Source organism: Hemibagrus wyckioides, linkage group LG04, assembly GCF_019097595.1.
Source record: "Hemibagrus wyckioides isolate EC202008001 linkage group LG04, SWU_Hwy_1.0, whole genome shotgun sequence".
NCBI lineage: Eukaryota > Metazoa > Chordata > Actinopteri > Siluriformes > Bagridae > Hemibagrus > Hemibagrus wyckioides.
This window is the reverse complement of record NC_080713.1, coordinates 1,243,699-1,266,198: the sequence shown is the minus strand read 5'-3', so window position 1 is coordinate 1,266,198 and position 22,500 is coordinate 1,243,699. Positions and strand designations below refer to the sequence as shown.

Genomic DNA, 22,500 nt, shown 5'->3' with positions numbered 1-22,500 from the left:
GAATAAAGAGAGACTGCTGAGGGGACGAGTGATTACAGCTGATAGAGAGGGAGAATAAAGAGAGACTGCTGAGGGGACGAGTGATTATAGCTGATAGAGAGAGAATAAAGAGAGACTGCTGAGGGGACGAGTGATTACAGCTGATAGAGAGAGAGAATAAAGAGAGACTGCTGAGGGGATGAGTGTTTATAGCTGATAGAGAGAGAATAAAGAGAGACTGCTGAGGGGACGAGTGATTATAGCTGATAGAGAGAGAATAAAGAGAGACTGCTGAGGGGACGAGTGATTATAGCTGATAGAGAGAGAATAAAGAGAGACTGCTGAGGGGACGAGTGATTATAGCTGATAGAGAGAGAATAAAGAGAGACTGCTGAGGGGACGAGTGATTATAGCTGATAGAGAGAGAGAGAATAAAGAGAGACTTTAGTTTTTAGAGGTGTGTATGTGAGAGAGAGAGAGTGTGAGAGAGGAAACACCTCCTTGTCTCTGGCTCTACAGTAAACCTGTATACAGACTATTTATTCAGCAACCTTTCCACCGTCAGAGCCGAGGCATGTGTGTTTCCCAGACTATGCACCACTGTGACCGTCCATCACCCACACACACACACACACACACACACACACACACACACACACACACACACACACACAGGGATGAGAATATCTCTGAGTGTATGTGCCAATATTAGCACATTTCCACCAAAGGACACTGGAGACTGTAAAACACAATCACAGTGTGTGTGTGTGTGTGTGTGTGTGTAGCTGAGGTCATCCAACAGTGTAATAATAGAATATTATTAGAGGATTGACGATGTGAGGCTGATTTTCAGGGGGTTTAGTGGTTAAGTCTCACACTTTATATCTGAGATCCTGTGAGATGTTTAAGCGTAAAACTTCATCCACAGAGATTACTGACCACACACACTGACCACACACATACACAACTATACACACTATTATACACACTTTATACACACTTCATACACACACATATACACACACTCTATACACACACTTTATACACACACTTTATACACACTTTATTACTGATTTATTTATTTTATTTCTATTCTGCTTGAACTTTTTAGCCACAGAAGTCCAAACCCTGGACGTCTCTAACAAACACCAATCAGATGACCGCAGTGAAGAATAAAAACTCCCTGAAATACTGATTTACTGAACCACTATATTTATAAAAATATATATATATAAAATATAATATAAAAAATATCTATATAATTAAGTAATTAATTGATTGATTAATTGATTGATAAGTAATTAATTGTAATAGTAATTGATTGATTAATATATATATATATATATATATATAATAAGGATATAATACATAATAAGGATATAATACATAATAAGGATATAATACATATATACATTAATTAATTGATTAATTAATTAATTAAAATAAATCAATAAATGAAAATATAAAAATAAATAAATAAACACAAACATAGATTAGATTAGATTTTACTTTATTGTCATTACACATGGACAAGTACAAGGCAACGAAAGGCAGTTTAGCATCTAACCAGAAGTGTGATATATATAAAATGCTTTATATACAGTAATGTAGATAATCTAATATGTACAGATAAGGACTTATGTACAAATAGGAGCAGTACTATGGAGATCACTACAGTATATACAATATTATCAACATGATATAGATAGATTGGTCTTTGTGGCGTTGAGGTTGTTCATGGAACACCATGCTGACAGTCTATGGATCTCCTCCCTGTAGGCCGATTCATTGTTGCTGATTTGGCCAACAACTGTGGTATCATCTGCATACTTCATGAAGACGATGGAGTTATGTTGCAGAACACAGTCATGGGTGAACAGGAAGTAGAGCAGTGGGATCAGCACACAGCCTTGTGGGACACCGGTGTTCAGGATGAGGGTTGAGGATAAGTGATTACCCAACCTTACAGAGGTTGATTTGTTAAAAAGTCCATAATCCAGCTGCATATGGATGTGCAGATACCCAGGTCACAGAGCCTAGTCATCAGTTTACTAGGGACAACTGTATTAAAAGCAGTCAATGAACAACATGTATGTATGTATTGTTATTGTCCAAGTGGGAGAGAGCAAGATGAAGAGCAGTGGAAATAGCGTCCTCTATTGACCTATTTGGGCGATAGGCAAACTGATTTGGGTCCAGTGTAGGTGGGAGACATGCTATGAGGTAACTTAGAACCACCTTCTCAAAGCACTTCATAACAATGGGAGTGAGTGCAACAGGGAGGAAATCATTCAGACACAAAAATTTGATCCCCCGCTGATTTTGTACATTTGCCCACTGACAAAGAAATGATCAGTCTGTAATTTTAATGGTAGGTGTATTTGAACAGTGAGAGGCAGAATGACTGTCAATCTTCCTCGGTCTGGGGCTCCATGCAAGATCTCACCTCATGGAGTTTCAGTGATCATGAGAACGGCGAGGAATCAGCCCAGAATTACACTGGAGGATTTTGTCAATGATCTCAAGACAGCTGGGACCACAGTCACCAAGAAAACAATTGGTAACACACTACACCGTGAAAGACTGAAATCCAGTAGCGTCCGCAAGGTCCCCCTGCTAAAGAAAGCACATGTACAGGACCATCTGAAGTTTACCAGTGAACATCTGAATGATTCAGAGGAGAACTGGGTGAAAGTGTTGTGGTCAAATGAGACCAAAATCCAGCTCTTTGGCATCAACTCAACTCGCCGTGTTTAGAGGAGGAGGAATGCTACCTATGACCTCAAGTACACCATCCCCAGGTGACAGGACAACTGCACCGCATCAAAGGGACGATGGTCGGGGCCATGTACCATTAAATCTTGGATGAGAACCTCCTTCCCTCAGCCAGGGCATTGAAAATGGGTCATGGATGGATATTCCAGCCTGACAATGACCCAAAACACACAGCCAAGGCAACAAAAGAGTGGTTCAAGAAGAAGCACATTAAGGTCCTGTAGTGGCCTAGCCAGTCTCCAGACCTTAATCCCATAGAAAATCTGTGGAGGGAGCTGAAGGGTCAGCCACAAAACCTTAATGACTTGGAGAGGATCTGCAAAGAGGAGTGGGCCCAAATTCCTTGAGATGTGAGATGTGTGCAAACCTGGTGGCCAACTACAAGAAATGTCTGACGTCTGTGATTGTCAACAAGGTTTTGGCACCAAGTACTAAGTCATGTTTTGTAAAGGGGTCAAATACTTATTTCACTCAATAAAATGCAAATCAATGTAGAACTTTTCTGAAATGTGTTTTTCTGGATTTTTTTGTTGTTATTCTGTCTCTCACTGTTCAGATAAACCTACCATTAAAATTACAGACTGATCATTTCTGTGTCAGTGGACAAACGTACAAAATCAGCAGGGGATCAAATCATTTTTTCCCTCATTGTAGGTAAAGATAAATATACAAATTATAAATATATATTATTATGTAGAGTGGAATGCTAATCTAGCCATGGGGGTCACAGTCCAGTGACTTCTGTGCCGGTCCCAAGCCCGGATAAATAGAGAGGGTTGCGTCAGGAAGGGCATCCGGTGTAAAACATTTTATCATGCGAATCGTCAGTACTCTGAATTTCATACTGGATCCGTCGAGGCCCGGGTTAACAACGACCGCCATCGGCGCCGTTGACCTACAGGGCGCTGGTGGAAATTGGGCTACTGTTGGTGGAAGAAGTAGAGGAGGGAGGAGAGTGTGCAGACAGAGAGAGAAGAGGAAAGGTAAGAGTGTAGGACTGAGAATAGGAACTCTGAATGTTGGTACTATGACAGGGAAAGGTAGAGAGCTGGCTGATATGATGGAGAGAAGGAAGGTGGATATACTGTGTGTACAGGAGACCAGGGGGAAGGGGAGCAAGGCTCGTAGTATAGGAGCAGGATTCAAGCTGTTTTATTATGGGGTGGATAGTAAGAGAAATGGGGTAGGTGTGGTCCTGAAGGAGGAGTTTGTGAGGAATGTTCTGGAGGTGATGAGAGTGTCAGACAGGGTGATGAGTCTGAAGTTAGAGGATGAAGGGGTGATGTTGAATGTTGTTAGTGGTTATGCCCCACAGGTAGGTTGTGAGTTAGAGGAGAAAGAGAGATTCTGGAGTGAATTAGATGAGGTGATAGAGAGTATTCCCACGGGGGAGAGAGTGGTGATAGGAGCAGATTTTAATGGACATGTTGGTGAGGGGAACACAGGTGATGAGGAGGTGATGGGCAAGTTTGGAGTTAAGGAAAGGAACCTTGAAGGACAGATGGTAGTGGACTTTGCTAGGAGGATGGACATGGCTGTGGTTAACACTTATTTTCAGAAGAGGGAGGAGCATAGAGTGACTTACAAGAGTGGAGGTAGGAGCACACAGGTAGACTACATCCTATGTAGAAGAGGCAATCTGAAAGAGATTAGTGACTGTAAAGTGGTAGTGGGAGAGAGTGTAGCCAGACAGCATAGGATGGTGGTGTGTAGGATGACTTTGATGGTCTGTAAGCAGAGGTCAAAGATAGAGATGGAGAAGAAAACCAAGTGGTGGAAGCTGAAAAAGGAGGAATGTTGTGAGGAATTTAGACAGAAGTTGAGGCAGGCTCTGGGTGGTCAGGTAGTGCTGCCAGATGACTGGGAAACTACAGCAGAAGTGATCAGGGAGACAGAAAGAAAGGTGCTGGGTGTGTCATCTGGAAGGAGGAAAGAAGATAAGGAGACTTGGTGGTGGAATGAGGAAGTTCAGGATAGTATTCAGAGGAAGAGGTTAGACAAGAAGAAGTGGGACATGGACAGGACTGAAGAGAATAGACAGGAATACAAGGAGTTACAGCACAGAGTGAAGAGGGAGGGGTCTAAGGCCAAGCAGAAGGCGTATGATGAGTTGTACACTAGGTTATACACTAGAGAAGGAGAGAAGGAATTGTACAGGTTAGCTAGGCAGAGGGATCGAGATGAGAAGGATGTGCAGCAAGTTAGAGTTATTAAGGATAGAGATGGAAAGGTGCTCACAAGTGAGGAGAGTGTACAGAGGAGATGGAAGGAGAACTTTGAAGAGCTGATGAATGAGGAACATCAGAGGGAAAAAAGAGTAGAAGGGGTGAACTCTGTGGAACAGGAAGTAGATAAGATTAGAAAGGATGAAGTCAGGAAGGCTTTGAAGAGGATGAAAAGTGGAAAGGCAGTTGGTCCTGATGACATCCCGGTGGAGGTCTGGAAGTGTCTAGGAGAGGCAGCAGTCGAATTTTTAACTAGTCTGTTTAACAGGGTTTTAGAGAGTGAGAAGATGCCTGAGGAATGGAGAAGAAGTGTATTAGTGCCGATCTTTAAGAATAAGGGTGATGTGCAGAGTTGCAGCAACTATAGGGGGATAAAGTTGATGAGCCATACAATGAAGCTCTGGGAAAGAGTAGTGGAAGCTAGGTTAAGGAAGGTAGTGGAAATTTGTGAGCAGCAGTATGGCTTCATGCCCAGAAAGAGCACAACAGATGCAATTTTTGCTCTGAGAATGTTGATGGAGAAGTATAGGGATGGTCAGAGAGAGCTGCACTGTGTGTTTGTAGACTTGGAGAAAGCGTATGACAGGGTGCCAAGAGAAGAGCTGTGGTACTGTATGAGGAAGTCAGGAGTAGCAGAGAAGTATGTCAGAGTGGTGCAGGACATGTATGAGAGGAGCAGGACAGTGGTGAGGTGTGCTGTAGGTCAGACAGAGGAGTTCAGAGTGGAGGTGGGACTGCATCAGGGATCGGCTCTGAGCCCCTTCCTGTTTGCTATGGTGATGGACCAGTTGTCAGAGGAGGTCAGACAGGAGTCTCCTTGGACAATGATGTTTGCAGATGACATTGTGATCTGTAGTGAGAGCAGGGAGCAGGTGGAGGAAAACCTGGAGAGGTGGAGGTTTGCGCTGGAGAGAAGAGGAATGAAAGTCAGTGGTAGTAAGACTGAGTACATGTGTGTGAATGACAGGGAGGGAAGTGGAACAGTAAGATTACAGGGTGAAGAGGTGAAGAAGGGACAGGAGTTTAAGTTCTTGGGGTCAACAGTCCAGAGTAATGGAGAGTGTGGGAAAGAGGTAAAGAAGCGAGTGCAGGCAGGTTGGAATGGGTGGAGAAAGGTATCAGGAGTTCTGTGTGATAGAAAAATTTCAGCGAGAATCAAGGGGAAGGTGATACAGGACAGTGGTGAGACCGGCCATGCTGTATGGTTTAGAGACAGTGTCACTGAGGCAGAGACAGGAGTCAGAGCTGGAGGTAGCAGAGCTGAAGATGTTGAGGTTCTCTTTGGGAGAGACACGGCTGGACAGGATTAGGAACGAGTACATCAGAGGGACAGCTCATGTTGGACGTTTGGGGGACAAAGTTAGAGAGGCCAGGTTAAGATGGTGTGGACATGTCCAGAGGAGGGAGAGTGAGGATATTGGTAGGAGAATGTTGGACATGGAGCTGCCAGGAAGGAGGCAAAGAGGAAGGCCAAAGAGGAGAAATATGGATGTAATAAATGAGGATATGAAGCTAGTGGGTGTAAGTGTTGAGGATGCAGAAGATAGGGATAGGTGGAGAGAGATGATTCGCTGGAGATCCCTGAAGGGAAAAGCCCAAAGAAGAAGAAGATGTAGAGTGGAATGCTCCCGTTTGTTTAGCTAAACAATTTAGAGATTTTCTTAGAGATATTAGATATTAGATTTCCTTTAGAGATATTCTTCTTAGAAAAGAATATAAACAGGTGAGATCAATAAGTTAAGTAATAAAAGTGTAACTTGCAGTTGACCTGATGTCCTGACCTTCGTCTCTGACCCGGAAGAACTGCAGGATTCTAGGGTTGCCATGTTTTATTAAAAAGTGCAGCACTACAGTAAAACATGAAGAAGACAAACTTTCATTCGATTCTAAACAGATGACGTGGTGTATGAGGAATAAAACATGCTGTTAGAGGGAAAAAAGAGTCTGTACAATTCTGTCCTCTATCGAAAATACACATAGTTGTAATTGAAGAGGAATCCTGTACGCTGTGGCAACCCGCGACTGATCCGTCCTGCAGGTCGGTGATTGAGTGGAAGTCTTCAGCACTGTGTTGATCTTCAACAAGCTTCATTAATACATTACTGGCACCGCCTTTGGTCAAGCAACAGCGAAGAAATGATCGTAAACGGATTGGATATCGTCTGATCTTCTATTCAGGCACTCTTTCCTGATCATTTGCTGTGAAAGGGATATCGTTAAAACCCGTGTTATGGGAGCTAAAGGGGCGTCATGCCGATGGACTGTCAGATTAAAACGTTGTGGTGTTTTTACAACTTTAATTAAACACTGATATCAGGTGAGCAATTAACTTTATTTATTTTTTATCAGAATAATCAACAATCCATTTGGCGTTATTTACTAAACCTTACTGTGTCAAGGGTCTTGTTAGCGTGTTGCTATATTAGCTAACACGGTGTCGTCCTAAATGGATTTAAATTGTACATCAAGTGCACTAAGTGCACGTTCTAAACCGCTTACTCCTGTACTGAGTAATGCATTAAAATGATACCGCACTATTTTTGTATATGATGTAGTGCACTTGTATAATATTTTGGATGCGGCCCCTGTTATTTCATTGCAGTTTCCATAGCGATGTTGCGAGTCATGACAGGTGAAAGAAGCTTCGGTGTAACTGACTGTTAAAACCTATAAGTTTAGATGTTTTTAGATTTATTGTGTTCTACTACAAACCAAACGATTAGAATGATGGTTATTTCATGTTCAGCTTTTCTTTTAACTGTTTACAGAAACGGCGCTAATTCAGTTTCTGACAGAAAATATTAGCTAGGGTTAGCTGAGAGAGTCTGTCCAAAAATATGCCTGTATAAAAGTGTGTGTGTGTGTGTGTGTGTGTGTGTGTGTGTGTGTGTGTGAGAGAGAGAGAGTCAGTCCAAAAATATGCCTGAGTAAAAACCAATATTAATTAAATACAAATTTATTTATTGATTAATTCGAACGGATAGTTTTCTACAGACACGACAATTGTCAGTTTTTCAAACTCTATGAATTATTGAATGTAATAAATTATTAATGTTTTCTTCGAGAACGACTATTTTAGGTGAAAGATGACTCTTATTATTATTATTATTATTATTATTATTTTCTTCTTCTTTGTCTGTTGATGTTAAAGCCTCACTTGAAAATAGCCAAAATTCCTATCATCGCCAGTTTGAATGTCTGAGTCTGTCAGAAGCACCTGGTGTGTTCACGTGCTCCTCCTCCTCTTCCTCCTTCTCCCCCTCACCTGTCTCCAGCATCTCCACATCTTCTTCCAGCCCTGTTAGAGCTAACACACATGAGCAGAAGTTTGTGTTCTGTTCATTCAGGACTGGTCTGAATCTGCACCATGCCGGGGAAGCTGAAGGCGAAGATCATGGCAGGCCGCCACCTGCCCGTGATGGACCGTGCCAGTGACCTCACCGACGCCTTTGTGGAGGTGAGAGCTGCCTTAACATAAGGTTTTGATGGGTTTTTTAAATCTCAAATAACTGTCCTATAATATATTTCTCTTCTTGATATAGTTAAAATGACTTTACTACTTATTTTCTTAATTTATAAAGGAACTGAATGTCTTTTATACACGAAGGTATAAAAAATCACAATGGGAAGGTTTTTTTAAGTGTTTTATCTACTCATAACACAAAAACATAACTTATTTATGAGATAACATCATTAAAGATGTTAGAATGGATTTCAGAGCAGAAGAAACACTATGAACATCCATTAGAGATGTGCATTTGGCACTTTTATACAGTAAAAGACTGATCCTGGGGCGGGGCTACATGTGATCTGGGGCGTTCCTTGGGCAGGGCTACACCTGATCTCATTATATAAATTCCATTTGCAAATTATAATGCAGAACCATTAATACATTCAGGTGACTAGCGATGTTAGAGAGCAGTGTTGGAGCCAGTGCATGATGGTTGTCATGGTAACGATGTGTTTGGACAGAGGGAAAGTGAGGCTGTTAATGGACTGTGATGATGAAATCGCATGCTCACACATGGCAGCCAATAAGCCGATTCTGTTTAGAACGGAGGCGTGTCTAATTTGCATATTTTGAATATTCGTACATGCTCTCTTTGTGTGAATGAGGAGTAGACGAGTCTCTGTCTCGGTTTATCTTTAGGAATATTTTTGGACATGAAAACACTAAGTGACCCTGACCTCATTATGTCCTGCAGGTGAAGTTCGGAAACATGACTTTTAAAACAGACGTGTGTCCGAAGTCACTGAACCCACAGTGGAATTCTGAGTGGTTTAAGTTTGAGGTGAGGTGAAGGGATTTATTTATTTATAATCAAATATTAAATTGCAGTTTATGTTTAAAATAACATGCGGGGTCCTGCATGTGTCTGTCTGTCTCTCTGTCTGTCTCTCTCACTCTCTCTGTGTGTGTGTGTCTCTCTCCCTGTGTCTCTCTCCCTGTGTCTCTCTCTCTTTCTGTCTATCTCTTTGTGCATCTGTGTGTGTGTGTGTGTGTGTAGGTGGATGATGAGGATCTACAGGATGAACCGTTACAGATCACGGTTCTGGACCATGACACGTACAGTGCGAACGATGCCATAGGGAAGGTGTACATCGACATTGACCCTCTGCTCTGCAGTGAAGCGGCCACCGTAATCTCCGGCTGGTTTCCCATCTACGACACCATTCATGGTGCGTCACGGTTCTTTCACGTGTGCAGCATGAATATGTTCTCGCTCCTCCTCAGTGTGGTTCTGTCCGTTTAAATGACCACACCAGGGTCCGAGAGTGTCTGAGTGAGACAGATCAGTCCAGAACATGACTGAAACACGGCGTGTGTGTTGAGTGTGGGTATTTCTGTGTCATAACCGTGAGTGTGTGTGTTTAGGTATCAGAGGAGAGATCAATGTGCTGGTTAAAGTGGACCTCTTTAACGACCTGAACCGTTTCAGACAGTCTTCCTGCGGAGTCAAGTTCTTCTGTAGTGAGTGTTTACACAATTCCGCTCGTCCGGTCATCTCTCCTCACTCCGTCTTGCTTTTTAACACCACTTTCTATCCTCAGCTACGTCCATCCCGAGATGCTACCGCGCTGTGATGGTCCACGGCTTTGTGGAGGAGCTGGTGGTGAATGAGGACCCAGAGTACCAGTGGATCGACCGGATACGAACCCCGCGTGCGTCCAATGAGGCCCGACAGCGCCTCATCTCCCTAATGTCAGGTACAAACATACAGGGGGCTGGACACGAGTGCAGTCATGTGTCCTGACCACACCTCATTAGAGTTTTGAGGAAACGCAAGTTGTCTGAGGTGTGTGTGTGTGCGTGTGTGTTTGGTTTCTCTGTGCAGGTGAGCTACAGAGGAAAATCGGGCTGAAGGTTCTGGAGATGGGCGGGAACGCAGTGGTCGGCTACCTGCAGTGTTTTGACCTGGAAGGAGAGTCTGGTCTGGTTGTGCGAGCCATCGGTACCGCCTGCACACTGGAAAAGATCAGCAGCACACATCCTCCCTCAGGGGCCACAAACCCCTCCAACTCCTCTCCATCAAAAGATATCAAAGAGTGAGTAATGTTGTGGGAAAAAACTCACAGAGCTCCTGCACCAGTGCACTACTGTCTCTCTCAGATAACACTGTGTTCACACCTCACCTCATACACACACTTCTACACACACATTTACACACTCATCTACACTCACTTCTATACACACACGTATATACACACATCTATACACACAACTACACGTCTATACACTCGTCCTTACACTCAATTTTTTTATCATACACTGTATTGCCAAAAGTTTTGGGACGTCTGCCTTTACATGCACATGAATGTAATATGGAGTTGCCCCGCCCTTTACAGCTATAACAGCTTCAACTCTTCTGGGAAGGCTTTCCACAAGGTTTAGGAGTGTGTTTATGGGAATTTTTGACCGTTCCTCTAGAAGCACATTTGTGAGGTCAGGCACTGATGTTGGACGAGAAGGTCTGGCTCTCAGTCTCCACTCTAATTCATCCCAAAGGTGTTGTATGGGGTTGAGGTCAGGACTCTGTGCAGGCCAGTCAAGTTCCTCCACACCAAACTCACTCATCCATGTCTTTATGGACCTTGCTTTGGTCACTGGTGTGCAGTCATGTTGGAACAGGAAGGGGTCATCCCCAAACTGTTCCCACAAAGAGCATGAAATTGTCCAAAATGTCTTGGTATGAAGCTGAAGCATTAAGAGTTCCTTTCACTGGAACTAAGGGGCGGAGCCCAACCCCTGAAAAACAACACGTGAACTCAGTGATCTGGAGGGGTGTCCCAATACTTTTGGCAATATAGTGTATATGCTAATATATTTTTATATAAATCTCATAACATCAGTGCATTAGATGAGCAGGGATGTGCAGGAGCTTTGTGTGTGTGTGTGTGTGTGTGTGTGTGTGTGTGAGTTTGTTTTATGAGTATGTTACACAAGTACACAATGAGTACACAAACATCACACACTGAACCTCGTTCTTCTCCCGCATGCTATTTCTCTATCTTTCTATCTGTCTCTATCTTACTGCCCTCTCTCTCTTTCTTTCTTTCTTTCTTTCTTTCTTTCTTTCTTTCTTTCTTTCTTTCTTTCTTTCTTTCTGTCTCTCTCTCCCCCTCTCTCTGTCTCTGTTGCCTGTCACTGTCCTGCGTCTGCATGTTTGCATTTGGTCACTTTCAGGAAGCACTGCAGATCATGGTTTGAGTTGTCATGGTTGTGTTCCAGCATTTGTTTGTGTGTTTGTGTTAATGGCAGTTTTGTGTTAGTGTTGTTTTATTTGTGCACACTCACTCTTGTTTAGTTTTGTTTGTAGGTCTCTATGTGGCTTTGCTTTTTTTAGTCTCTGCTTGCTGGGATTTGTTTGTTGTGTGTGTGTGTGTGTGTGTGTGTGTGGTGAATCTGCAGGTCTATAATGAGGGGGCGGGGGGAAGCATGATTTTTGTATATTCAAATGCCTTAAAAAGTCACAACCTTCCACCACAGAGGACTTAAATTTCCCTATCCTCCTTTTCAGTAACTGATCTGAAATGTTTATTTATTTATTTTTGCTAGTTTAAACCCAGTCCTGATGTGTTTTTATGCTTTTCTGGTGAGAATCCTGAATCTGAATGATTCTCTCCTCCTCTGTACACCTTCTGAAAGGAATAACAAACTTCTGAACACAGTAATACATGATACAAGGGGTTATACTCCCTGAAACATGGTCCTTATTTTATTTACTCACCACAAAGTCTGCCATTTTTAATTGTAATTATTATTAATAGTTTTTGTATTTATTAAATATCTTGATGCATATTTATTATGAGGTATGCATATTATTAAACTCTTTTAAGGTAGCATGATAAACCTAAGGTTTATTTTGGATTTTTGTCAGCATTTTTTACATCTCTTCTCCTGAAAACTTGGTGGATTTTAGCCCACAGACAGTTTAAAGCTTTAATATTTAGTTTTTTCCCAAAACAGAGAAACAATCCAACCAATTTGAATATTTATCACTTCTTTAGCCTTAACAAATTATATAAAATGTCTTGATTGAAATGCCTTTTACCTGCAGATAAGCTTACACACATCATTTTGTTTGTTTGTGTTGTTAGTATGTGTCTGCGTGTGTACGCATATGTGCCTAGCATGTTTTGTGTGTGTGTGGGCTGTATGAAACGTGTGTGTGTTTGTTCTGTATGAAACGTGTGTGTGTGTGTGTGTAGCTCTCCGCAGGCTGCTCCTTCTGCTCTTGGATGTCGCTCCACTCACAGCAGTCCGGTTCACAGTGCGAGCAGCCGTCTCTCTCAGGGCTTCTCCGTTTCCGTGCCGACGCTGCTCTTCGCCGGTATGAAACACAGACACAGGAGCTCAGAGGGTCCCGCAGCCAGGCAGTGTAGGCAGGTGACCCCTGCGTGACCCCCCTCAATCCCATGACCCCACCACAACCACGCTCCCATCGGATCCCACCAGATGGCTGTGACATCATCAGGCGTCTTCTTCTTCAGCTGCCAAAGCAACCTGTTCTGCCACTATGGCCCACCCCCACCACGCCAATGGCCAATCAGAGGGCTGGATTCAGCTCAGTCATACAGTGTAGCCAGTCAGGTGGTCAGCGTGTCCATGATTTGATTTGATTGTGAGCAGAGGTGATGATTAGATGACAGTGATGGTTAGATTTCTCAGGAAGCTAATGTACGCCGTGTTAATAGAGCGTTGTGCTCTGGTTAGCTGAGCGTTGTGCTCTGGTTAGCTGAGGGTTGTGCTTCGGTTAGCTGAGCGTTGTGCTCTGGTTAGCTGAGCGTTGTGCTTCGGTTAGCTGAGCGTTGTGCTTCGGTTAGCTGAAACAAATGCTTTTTCTCATCTCATTACCTTTTTTTTGCATTGTTGCATTTGTTTGTTGTATTTTTTGTTGAGTTGTTTGTTTGCCATGTGTGGCTTATTCTGTGCATCGCTGGTTCATCCCTTTTTCTTGATGCACCCATCTCTCAACCCTCCTTTTCCTCTCCTCACTATGTTTTTTTTTTTTTCTTGCTCCCATTAAGGAACCTTCTGAGGAACCTTCTGAGGAACCTTCTGAGTGTTTATGTGAAGTAGAAACATTGTGCTTTAAAATTAAACACACTCTGTTAATTGCTTTTAAATGTGCAGTGCCAGATGAGAAAAGGTTAATCATTCAAATAAACTTCATTTGGGTTTTCAGGCTCCGCCCCAACAGATCCTGAGCTACAGAAACATACCTAATGAACTAAAACAAGCCCAAAAAATTTAAGCTCAGTGTTCCAAAAAAGGTTCCTGCAGTGGAAATGCACCTCATTATTCCTCTTTTCCGAACCTCACACATGCGCACACACACACGCACACACATGCGCGCACATACACACACACGCGCACGCACGCACACACACGCGCACACACATGCGCGCACATACACACACGCACGCACGCACACACGCGCACACACACGCGCACACACATGCGCACACACACACACGTGCGCACATACACACACACACACACACACATGCGCGCACACACACACACACGCTGTGCAGACGTAGTGTGAGATTGAGTTTGTTCCTCCTTGCTCTGACAGGGCGGGTTTTGGGGAGGAGGCCCCTGGTGTCCCGTTGTGCTCAGGACCCCCAACCCCATTGAGAGTCCAAACCTTCTCTTCCTTCTCCCCCTCCAAGTCCTACAGTCGCCAGTCCTCCTCCTCTGACACTGAGCTGAGCCTCACCCCCAAAACCGGTAAGACCTCTCGTACCCAGGGATCAGCCCGCTACTTCACGCTCTCTACAGAACCGCAGCAGATCAGATCAGCCGACAGAACGTTCAGTGTATCAGACTATTTGAACAGTCAGGAACAGTCCATCAGAAATCAGCTATCATAGTCAACCCACTAGAGATTAGACCTTTTGGTCATCTATCAAAGATCAGCCCATTGGAGATCAGGCCACTAGAAATCAGCACGTAGGGGATCAGTCCACTGGAGATCAGGCCACTGGAGATTAGCACGTTGGAGATCAGGCCACTGGAGATTAGCACGTTGGAGATCAGGCCACTGGAGATCAGGCCACTGGAGATTAGCACGTTGGAGATCAGGCCACTGGAGATTAGCACGTTGGAGATCAGGCCACTGGAGATCAGGCCACTGGAGATTAGCACGTTGGAGATCAGGCCACTGGAGATTAGCACGTAGGGGATCAGTCCACTGGAGATCAGGCCACTGGAGATTAGCACGTTGGAGATCAGTCCACTGGAGATCAGGCCACTGGAGATTAGCACGTTGGAGATCAGGCCACTGGAGATTAGCACGTAGGGGATCAGTCCACTGGAGATCAGGCCACTGGAGATTAGCACGTTGGAGATCAGGCCACTGGGGATCGACACGTTGGAGATCAGGCCACTGGAGATCGACACGTTGGAGATCAGGCCACTGGAGATCAGGCCACTGTAGATCAGCATGTTGGAGATCAGGCCACTGTAGATCAGTATGTTGGAGATCATGCCACTGTAGATCAGCACATTGGAGATCAGGCCACTGTAGATCAGTATGTTGGAGATCAGGCCATTGGAGATCATGCCACTGTAGATCAGTATGTTGGAGATCATGCCACTGTAGATCAGCACGTTGGAGATCAGGCCATTGGAGATCATGCCACTGTAGATCAGCATGTTGGAGATCAGGCCACTGTAGATCAGTATGTTGGAGATCATGCCACTGTAGATCAGTATGTTGGAGATCATGCCACTGTAGATCAGCATGTTGGAGATCAGGCCACTGTAGATCAGTATGTTGGAGATCAGGCCACTGTAGATCAGCATGTTGGAGATCAGGCCACTGTAGATCAGTATGTTGGAGATCATGCCACTGTAGATCAGTATGTTGGAGATCATGCCACTGTAGATCAGCACGTTGGAGATCAGCACGTTGGAGATCAGGCAACTGGAGATCAGTATGTTGGAGATAAGGCCGTTGGAGATCAGCATGTTGGAGATCAGGCCACTGTAGATCAGTATGTTGGAGATCATGCCACTGTAGATCAGCACATTGGAGATCAGGCCATTGGAGATCATGCCACTGTAGATCAGCATGTTGGAGATCAGGCCACTGTAGATCAGCATGTTGGAGATCAGCACGTTGGAGATTAGGCAACTGGAGATCAGTATGTTGGAGATAAGGCCGTTGGAGATCAGCATGCTGGAGATCAGGCCAAGTGGTCAGCCCATTGCAGCTCAGGCTGCTACAGTTCAGCACTAAGAGATATAGCTTTAGAGATATTGCTGTTAAAGGCAAGAGACTGCTAGAGACCAGCTACTGGAGCTCAGCCCTCCAGAAATCAGGCCATTAGAGACCAGCTATTGGAGATCAGGATGCTTGAGATCAGGTTTTGGAGATCAAACCACTAGAGATGATTGAGATCTACAAGTTCAGTCTTTTCACAGAGAGTGAGCAGTAGCGTGCTTCCCCTGCATTACTTTCAGTTTGTTTTGTGTTTTGATTATTTTAATCAAGTTTGTGTTTATTAATTTCACTCTATCACATCCATGCTGATTATTTTGTGTGTGTTTGAGAGAGAGTCTGCAATTATTAAAGAAATATATGGATAAACATTACTTTTGATTTAACAGGGGGACAGACTGCCAAAAACGAGTGTGTTATTGAGTGGAGAGCGAATTTCAGCCCTTAATTCTATTTAATTACTTATTATTATTATTATTATTATTATTATTATTACTGGACATTTGCAGTTAAAGCACGTCCCAGATTTTGTGGCTTTTCTCAGTCACAAAGCTTCATTATAGAAAAATTAGAGCAATTAAGTCATCTTCATCCTCCAGTCTTTGTCTTTCTCCCTTCTTTGCCTCTCTGTGATTTCATTATTCATTTCTACCTCATTTTTTGCATCATTCTCATTGATCTCTTCATTCCTTATCCTCCTTTCTCCACCCTCTTCTCTTCTCTTCTCTTCTCTTCTCTTCTCTTCTCTTCTCTTCTCTTCTCTTCTCTTCTCTTCTCTTCTCTTCTCTTCTCTTCTCTTCTCTTCTTCGTTTCTCTCAGCGAGGATCTGTCTGTCTCCCAGTTCTCCTATCCTTCAGTCTAAATCTTCACCCATTCCCACTACCAAAGCTCTGAGGAGTACAACTCCTCCCCCACTTCATGTGAGCCAATCAGACACAGCCATGCTGAGAAAGAGCGTATCATTCAGTGAGGACCTGCTACTGGTGGCCTCCGGTAGGACACACCCACTTCCTGCTGGACACCGACTCCTCGGAACGCATGCAACATGGCTGTCGTTAATCAGCCCTTTAACAGAAAATGATGGTGTTGCTGTTTGGGGGTAACAAAGTAAAGGAAGTTAGCAAGCATCAGTCAGCGGATGTGACTCGAGTGTGATTGTTGTGGCGTTTCATTTAAAAGCATTTGTTTTGATTAACAAGAGCTCACTCACACGTGCTTCTGTAATCCTCTGAGCTTGATGGTAGAGCAGGTCAGATTCAACACAGCTCTGATTTTGATGAGCAAATCTGCATGAATGCACTAACCTCAAAAAAACAAGGTCACTGCACACACATGCCTTACATTTCAATCCTCTTCTCAACTCTCCTCTTTAAAACTCTCTTTAGAGCTGGGATGAGAGGAGACCATGGTGTTGATGACTAAAGTGTAATGTAGAAGATGTCCATACCTGGACACAGGAATGTTCCAGATGTCCACTATTAGTCATTTCACCACACAGAGGACTTGGTGTTAGAAGCCCTGAGTCTGTTTTATGAAGGAATTTTGAAATGAGCCAAAAAAAAAGCTGTATGGAGATACGATGCTCACTGTATCATAAATGTCTCACGTTTCATCTGCATGTATGTTCCACTACATAAAGACCTTTAGAAGTGTCCAAGTTCACCTTGTCTCCAATATTTTTGCTTCCTGTGCAGGTATGGGCAGCGGGGGCAGTGCCGGGAAGGAGGTGGGGCCTCTTAAAGCACTTCTGAGGCAACAGACCCAATCGGCTTTGGAACAGAGGGTATGAACGAATGTTCTGATACTCTGGCCTATGATTCACGATATTTCCAAAAGTTTTGGGACACCCCCTTCAAATCATTCAATTCAGTGTATTAAAAAAAAAAAAAAAAACACTTCAGGGGGATAAAAGTAACTCTGTTCCTCACAACCTGATGATTTTACTGTAACAGCACCATGAAGCAGTGTAAAACATTTATATGGACACCTGTATACCTACCTGTAATGGGGCAGGGCTTCAGAATGTGACCTCTGAGTCCTAGTTTTTCTAGAGAGCATTCTTATTGTCTCTTGTTAAGTAGATTTGGATATTAGACAGTAATTTTAATTGTGTGTGTGTGTGTGTTTTTTAAAGGAGTTCCCCTTCTTTACACTGACCGGTTTCCCTCCTGGCTTTCTGCTTCATGTGGGAGGAGTGGTGAGCGCACGGTCAGTCAAGCTTCTGGATCGAATCCACAACCCTGGTACGAAACTCCATGCCACATAAACTCGCAAACGATAAAGTTACTTCCTTACATGCAGCTCACACACACACACAGCACACACACAGCACACCTGGAGCCACACACACACACACCACACCTGGAGACACACACAGCACACCTGGAGACACACACACACACACACAGCACACCTGGAGACACACACACACACACAGCACACCTGGAGACACACACACACACACAGCACACCTGGAGACACACACACACACAGCACACCTGGAGACACACACACACACAGCACACCTGGAGACACACACACACACACAGCACACCTGGAGACACACACACACACACAGCACACCTGGAGACACACACACACACAGCACACCTGGAGACACACACACACACAGCACACCTGGAGACACACACAGCACACCTGGAGACACACACAGCACACCTGGAGACACACACACACACACACAGCACACCTGGAGACACACACACACACACACAGCACACCTGGAGACACACACACACACACACACAGCACACCTGGAGACACACACACACACACACACAGCACACCTGGAGACACACACACACACACACAGCACACCTGGAGACACACACACACAGCACACCTGGAGACACACACACACAGCACACAGCACACCTGGAGACACACACACACACACACACACACAGCACACCTGGAGACACACACACACACACACAGCACACCTGGAGACACACACACACACACACACAGCACACCTGGAGACACACACACACACACACACAGCACACCTGGAGACACACACACACACAGCACACCTGGAGACACACACACACACACACACAGCACACCTGGAGACACACACACACACACACACAGCACACCTGGAGACACACACACACACACACACAGCACACCTGGAGACACACACACACACACACACAGCACACCTGGAGACACACACACACACACACACAGCACACCTGGAGACACACACACACACACACACAGCACACCTGGAGACACACACACACACACACACAGCACACCTGGAGACACACACACACACACACACACACACAGCACACCTGGAGACACACACACACACACACACACAGCACACCTGGAGACACACACACACACACACACACACACAGCACACCTGGAGACACACACACACACACACAGCACACCTGGAGACACACACAGCACACCTGGAGACACACACACACACACACACAGCACACCTGGAGACACACACACACACACACACAGCACACCTGGAAACACACACACACACAGCACACCTGGAGACACACACACACACACAGCACACCTGGAGACACACACACACACAGCACACCTGGAGACACACACACAGCACACCTGGAGACACACACACAGCACACCTGGAGACACACACACAGCACACCTGGAGACACACACACACACACAGCACACCTGGAGACACACACACACACACAGCACACCTGGAGACACACACACACACAGCACACCTGGAGACACACACACACACAGCACACCTGGAGACACACACACACACAGCACACCTGGAGACACACACACACACAGCACACCTGGAGACACACACACACACAGCACACCTGGAGACACACACACACACAGCACACCTGGAGACACACACACACAGCACACCTGGAGACACACACACACACACACACACACACAGCACACCTGGAGACACACACAGCACACCTGGAGACACACACACACACACACACAGCACACCTGGAAACACACACACACACAGCACACCTGGAGACACACACACACACACAGCACACCTGGAGACACACACACACACACACACACACACACACAGCACACCTGGAGACACACACACACACACAGCACACCTGGAGACACACACACACACACAGCACACCTGGAGACACACACACACACAGCACACCTGGAGACACACACACACACAGCACACCTGGAGACACACACACACACAGCACACCTGGAGACACACACACACACAGCACACCTGGAGACACACACACACACAGCACACCTGGAGACACACACACACACAGCACACCTGGAGACACACACACACACAGCACACCTGGAGACACACACACACACAGCACACCTGGAGACACACACACACACAGCACACCTGGAGACACACACACACACACACACACACACACAGCACACCTGGAGACACACACACACACACACAGCACACCTGGAGACACACACAGCACACCTGGAGACACACACACACACACACACAGCACACCTGGAAACACACACACACACAGCACACCTGGAGACACACACACACACACAGCACACCTGGAGACACACACACACACAGCACACCTGGAGACACACACACACACACACACAGCACACCTGGAGACACACACACACACACACACAGCACACCTGGAGACACACACACACACAGCACACCTGGAGACACACACACACACAGCACACCTGGAGACACACACACACACAGCACACCTGGAGACACACACACACACAGCACACCTGGAGACACACACACACAGCACACCTGGAGACACACACACACACAGCACACCTGGAGACACACACACACACAGCACACCTGGAGACACACACACACACACAGCACACCTGGAGACACACACACACACACAGCACACCTGGAGACACACACACACACACAGCACACCTGGAGACACACACACACACACACACACAGCACACCTTGAGACACACACACACACACAGCACACCTTGAGACACACACACACACAGCACACCTTGAGACACACACACACACACAGCACACCTGGAGACACACACACAGCACACCTGGAGACACACACACAGTACACCTGGAGACACACACACACACACACAGCACACCTGGAGACACACACACACACAGCACACCTGGAGACACACACACACACAGCACACCTGGAGACACACACACACACACACAGCACACCTGGAGACACACACACACACACACACAGCACACCTGGAGACACACACACACACACACAGCACACCTGGAGACACACACACACACACAGCACACCTGGAGACACACACACACACACAGCACACCTGGAGACACACACACACACACACACAGCACACCTGGAGACACACACACACACACACACAGCACACCTGGAGAGAGACACACACACACACAGCACACCTGGAGACACACACACACACACACACAGCACACCTGGAGACACACACACACACACAGCACACCTGGAGACACACACACACACACAGCACACCTGGAGACACACACACACACACACACACACACAGCACACCTGGAGACACACACACACACACACACACAGCACACCTGGAGACAGACACACACACACACACACACACACAGCACACCTGGAGACACACACACACAGCACACCTGGAGACACACACACACACAGCACACCTGGAGACACACACACACACAGCACACCTGGAGACCCACACACAGCACACCTGGAGACACACACACACACAGCACACCTGGAGACACACACACACACAGCACACCTGGAGACACACACACACACAGCACACCTGGAGACACACACACACACACACAGCACACCTGGAGACACACACACACACACACACAGCACACCTGGAGACACACACACACACACACAGCACACCTGGAGACACACACACACACACAGCACACCTGGAGACACACACACACACACAGCACACCTGGAGACACACACACACACACACACAGCACACCTGGAGACACACACACACACACACACAGCACACCTGGAGAGAGACACACACACACACAGCACACCTGGAGACACACACACACACACACACAGCACACCTGGAGACACACACACACACACAGCACACCTGGAGACACACACACACACACAGCACACCTGGAGACACACACACACACAGCACACCTGGAGACACACACACACAGCACACCTGGAGACACACACACACACAGCACACCTGGAGACACACACACACACAGCACACCTGGAGACACACACACAGCACACCTGGAGACACACACACACACACACAGCACACCTGGAGAGACACACACACAGCACACATGGAGACACACACACACACACACAGCACACCTGGAGACACACACACACACACACAGCACACCTGGAGACACACACACACACACAGCACACCTGGAGACACACACACACACACAGCACACCTGGAGACACACACACACACACAGCACACCTGGAGACACACACACACAGCACACCTGGAGACACACACACACACACAGCACACCTGGAGACACACACACACACAGCACACCTGGAGACACACACACACACACACACAGCACACCTGGAGACACACACACACACAGCACACCTGGAGACACACACACAGCACACCTGGAGAGACACACACACACACACAGCACACATGGAGACACACACACACACACACACACACACAGCACACCTGGAGACACACACACACACACACAGCACACCTGG

General features: G+C 45.9%; 2 protein-coding genes across 15 annotated transcripts in view; one reads left to right on the top strand and one right to left on the bottom strand.

Annotated features, from left to right (window-relative positions):
• The window catches only part of tnni1c (troponin I, skeletal, slow c), a 13,317-nt gene extending 5,060 nt beyond the window's left edge, over positions 1-8,257 (bottom strand). Inside the window, exon 1 of the mRNA XM_058387863.1 lies at positions 8,197-8,257. Coding sequence (XP_058243846.1) covers positions 8,197-8,257 — 61 coding nt within the window. The remainder of the gene's footprint in view (positions 1-8,196) is intronic.
• Positions 6,953-22,500, top strand: part of c2cd5 (C2 calcium dependent domain containing 5) — a 38,321-nt gene continuing 22,773 nt past the window's right edge. For 6 of the 14 annotated variants that reach the window (XM_058387740.1, XM_058387745.1, XM_058387744.1 and 3 more), the window contains exons 1-10: positions 6,979-7,296; positions 8,255-8,436; positions 9,185-9,271; positions 9,488-9,659; positions 9,856-9,951; positions 10,032-10,187; positions 10,316-10,526; positions 14,060-14,214; positions 17,404-17,492; positions 17,844-17,952. In XM_058387740.1, coding sequence (XP_058243723.1) covers positions 8,347-8,436; positions 9,185-9,271; positions 9,488-9,659; positions 9,856-9,951; positions 10,032-10,187; positions 10,316-10,526; positions 14,060-14,214; positions 17,404-17,492; positions 17,844-17,952 — 1,165 coding nt within the window. In that variant the 5' untranslated portion in view covers positions 6,979-7,296; positions 8,255-8,346. Of the gene's footprint in view, positions 7,297-8,254; positions 8,437-9,184; positions 9,272-9,487; positions 9,660-9,855; positions 9,952-10,031; positions 10,188-10,315; positions 10,527-12,689; positions 12,864-14,059; positions 14,215-16,528; positions 16,703-17,403; positions 17,493-17,843; positions 17,953-22,500 lie in introns of those variants that run through there. The other 8 variants (XM_058387739.1, XM_058387735.1, XM_058387749.1 and 5 more) reach the window with 7 other exon arrangements.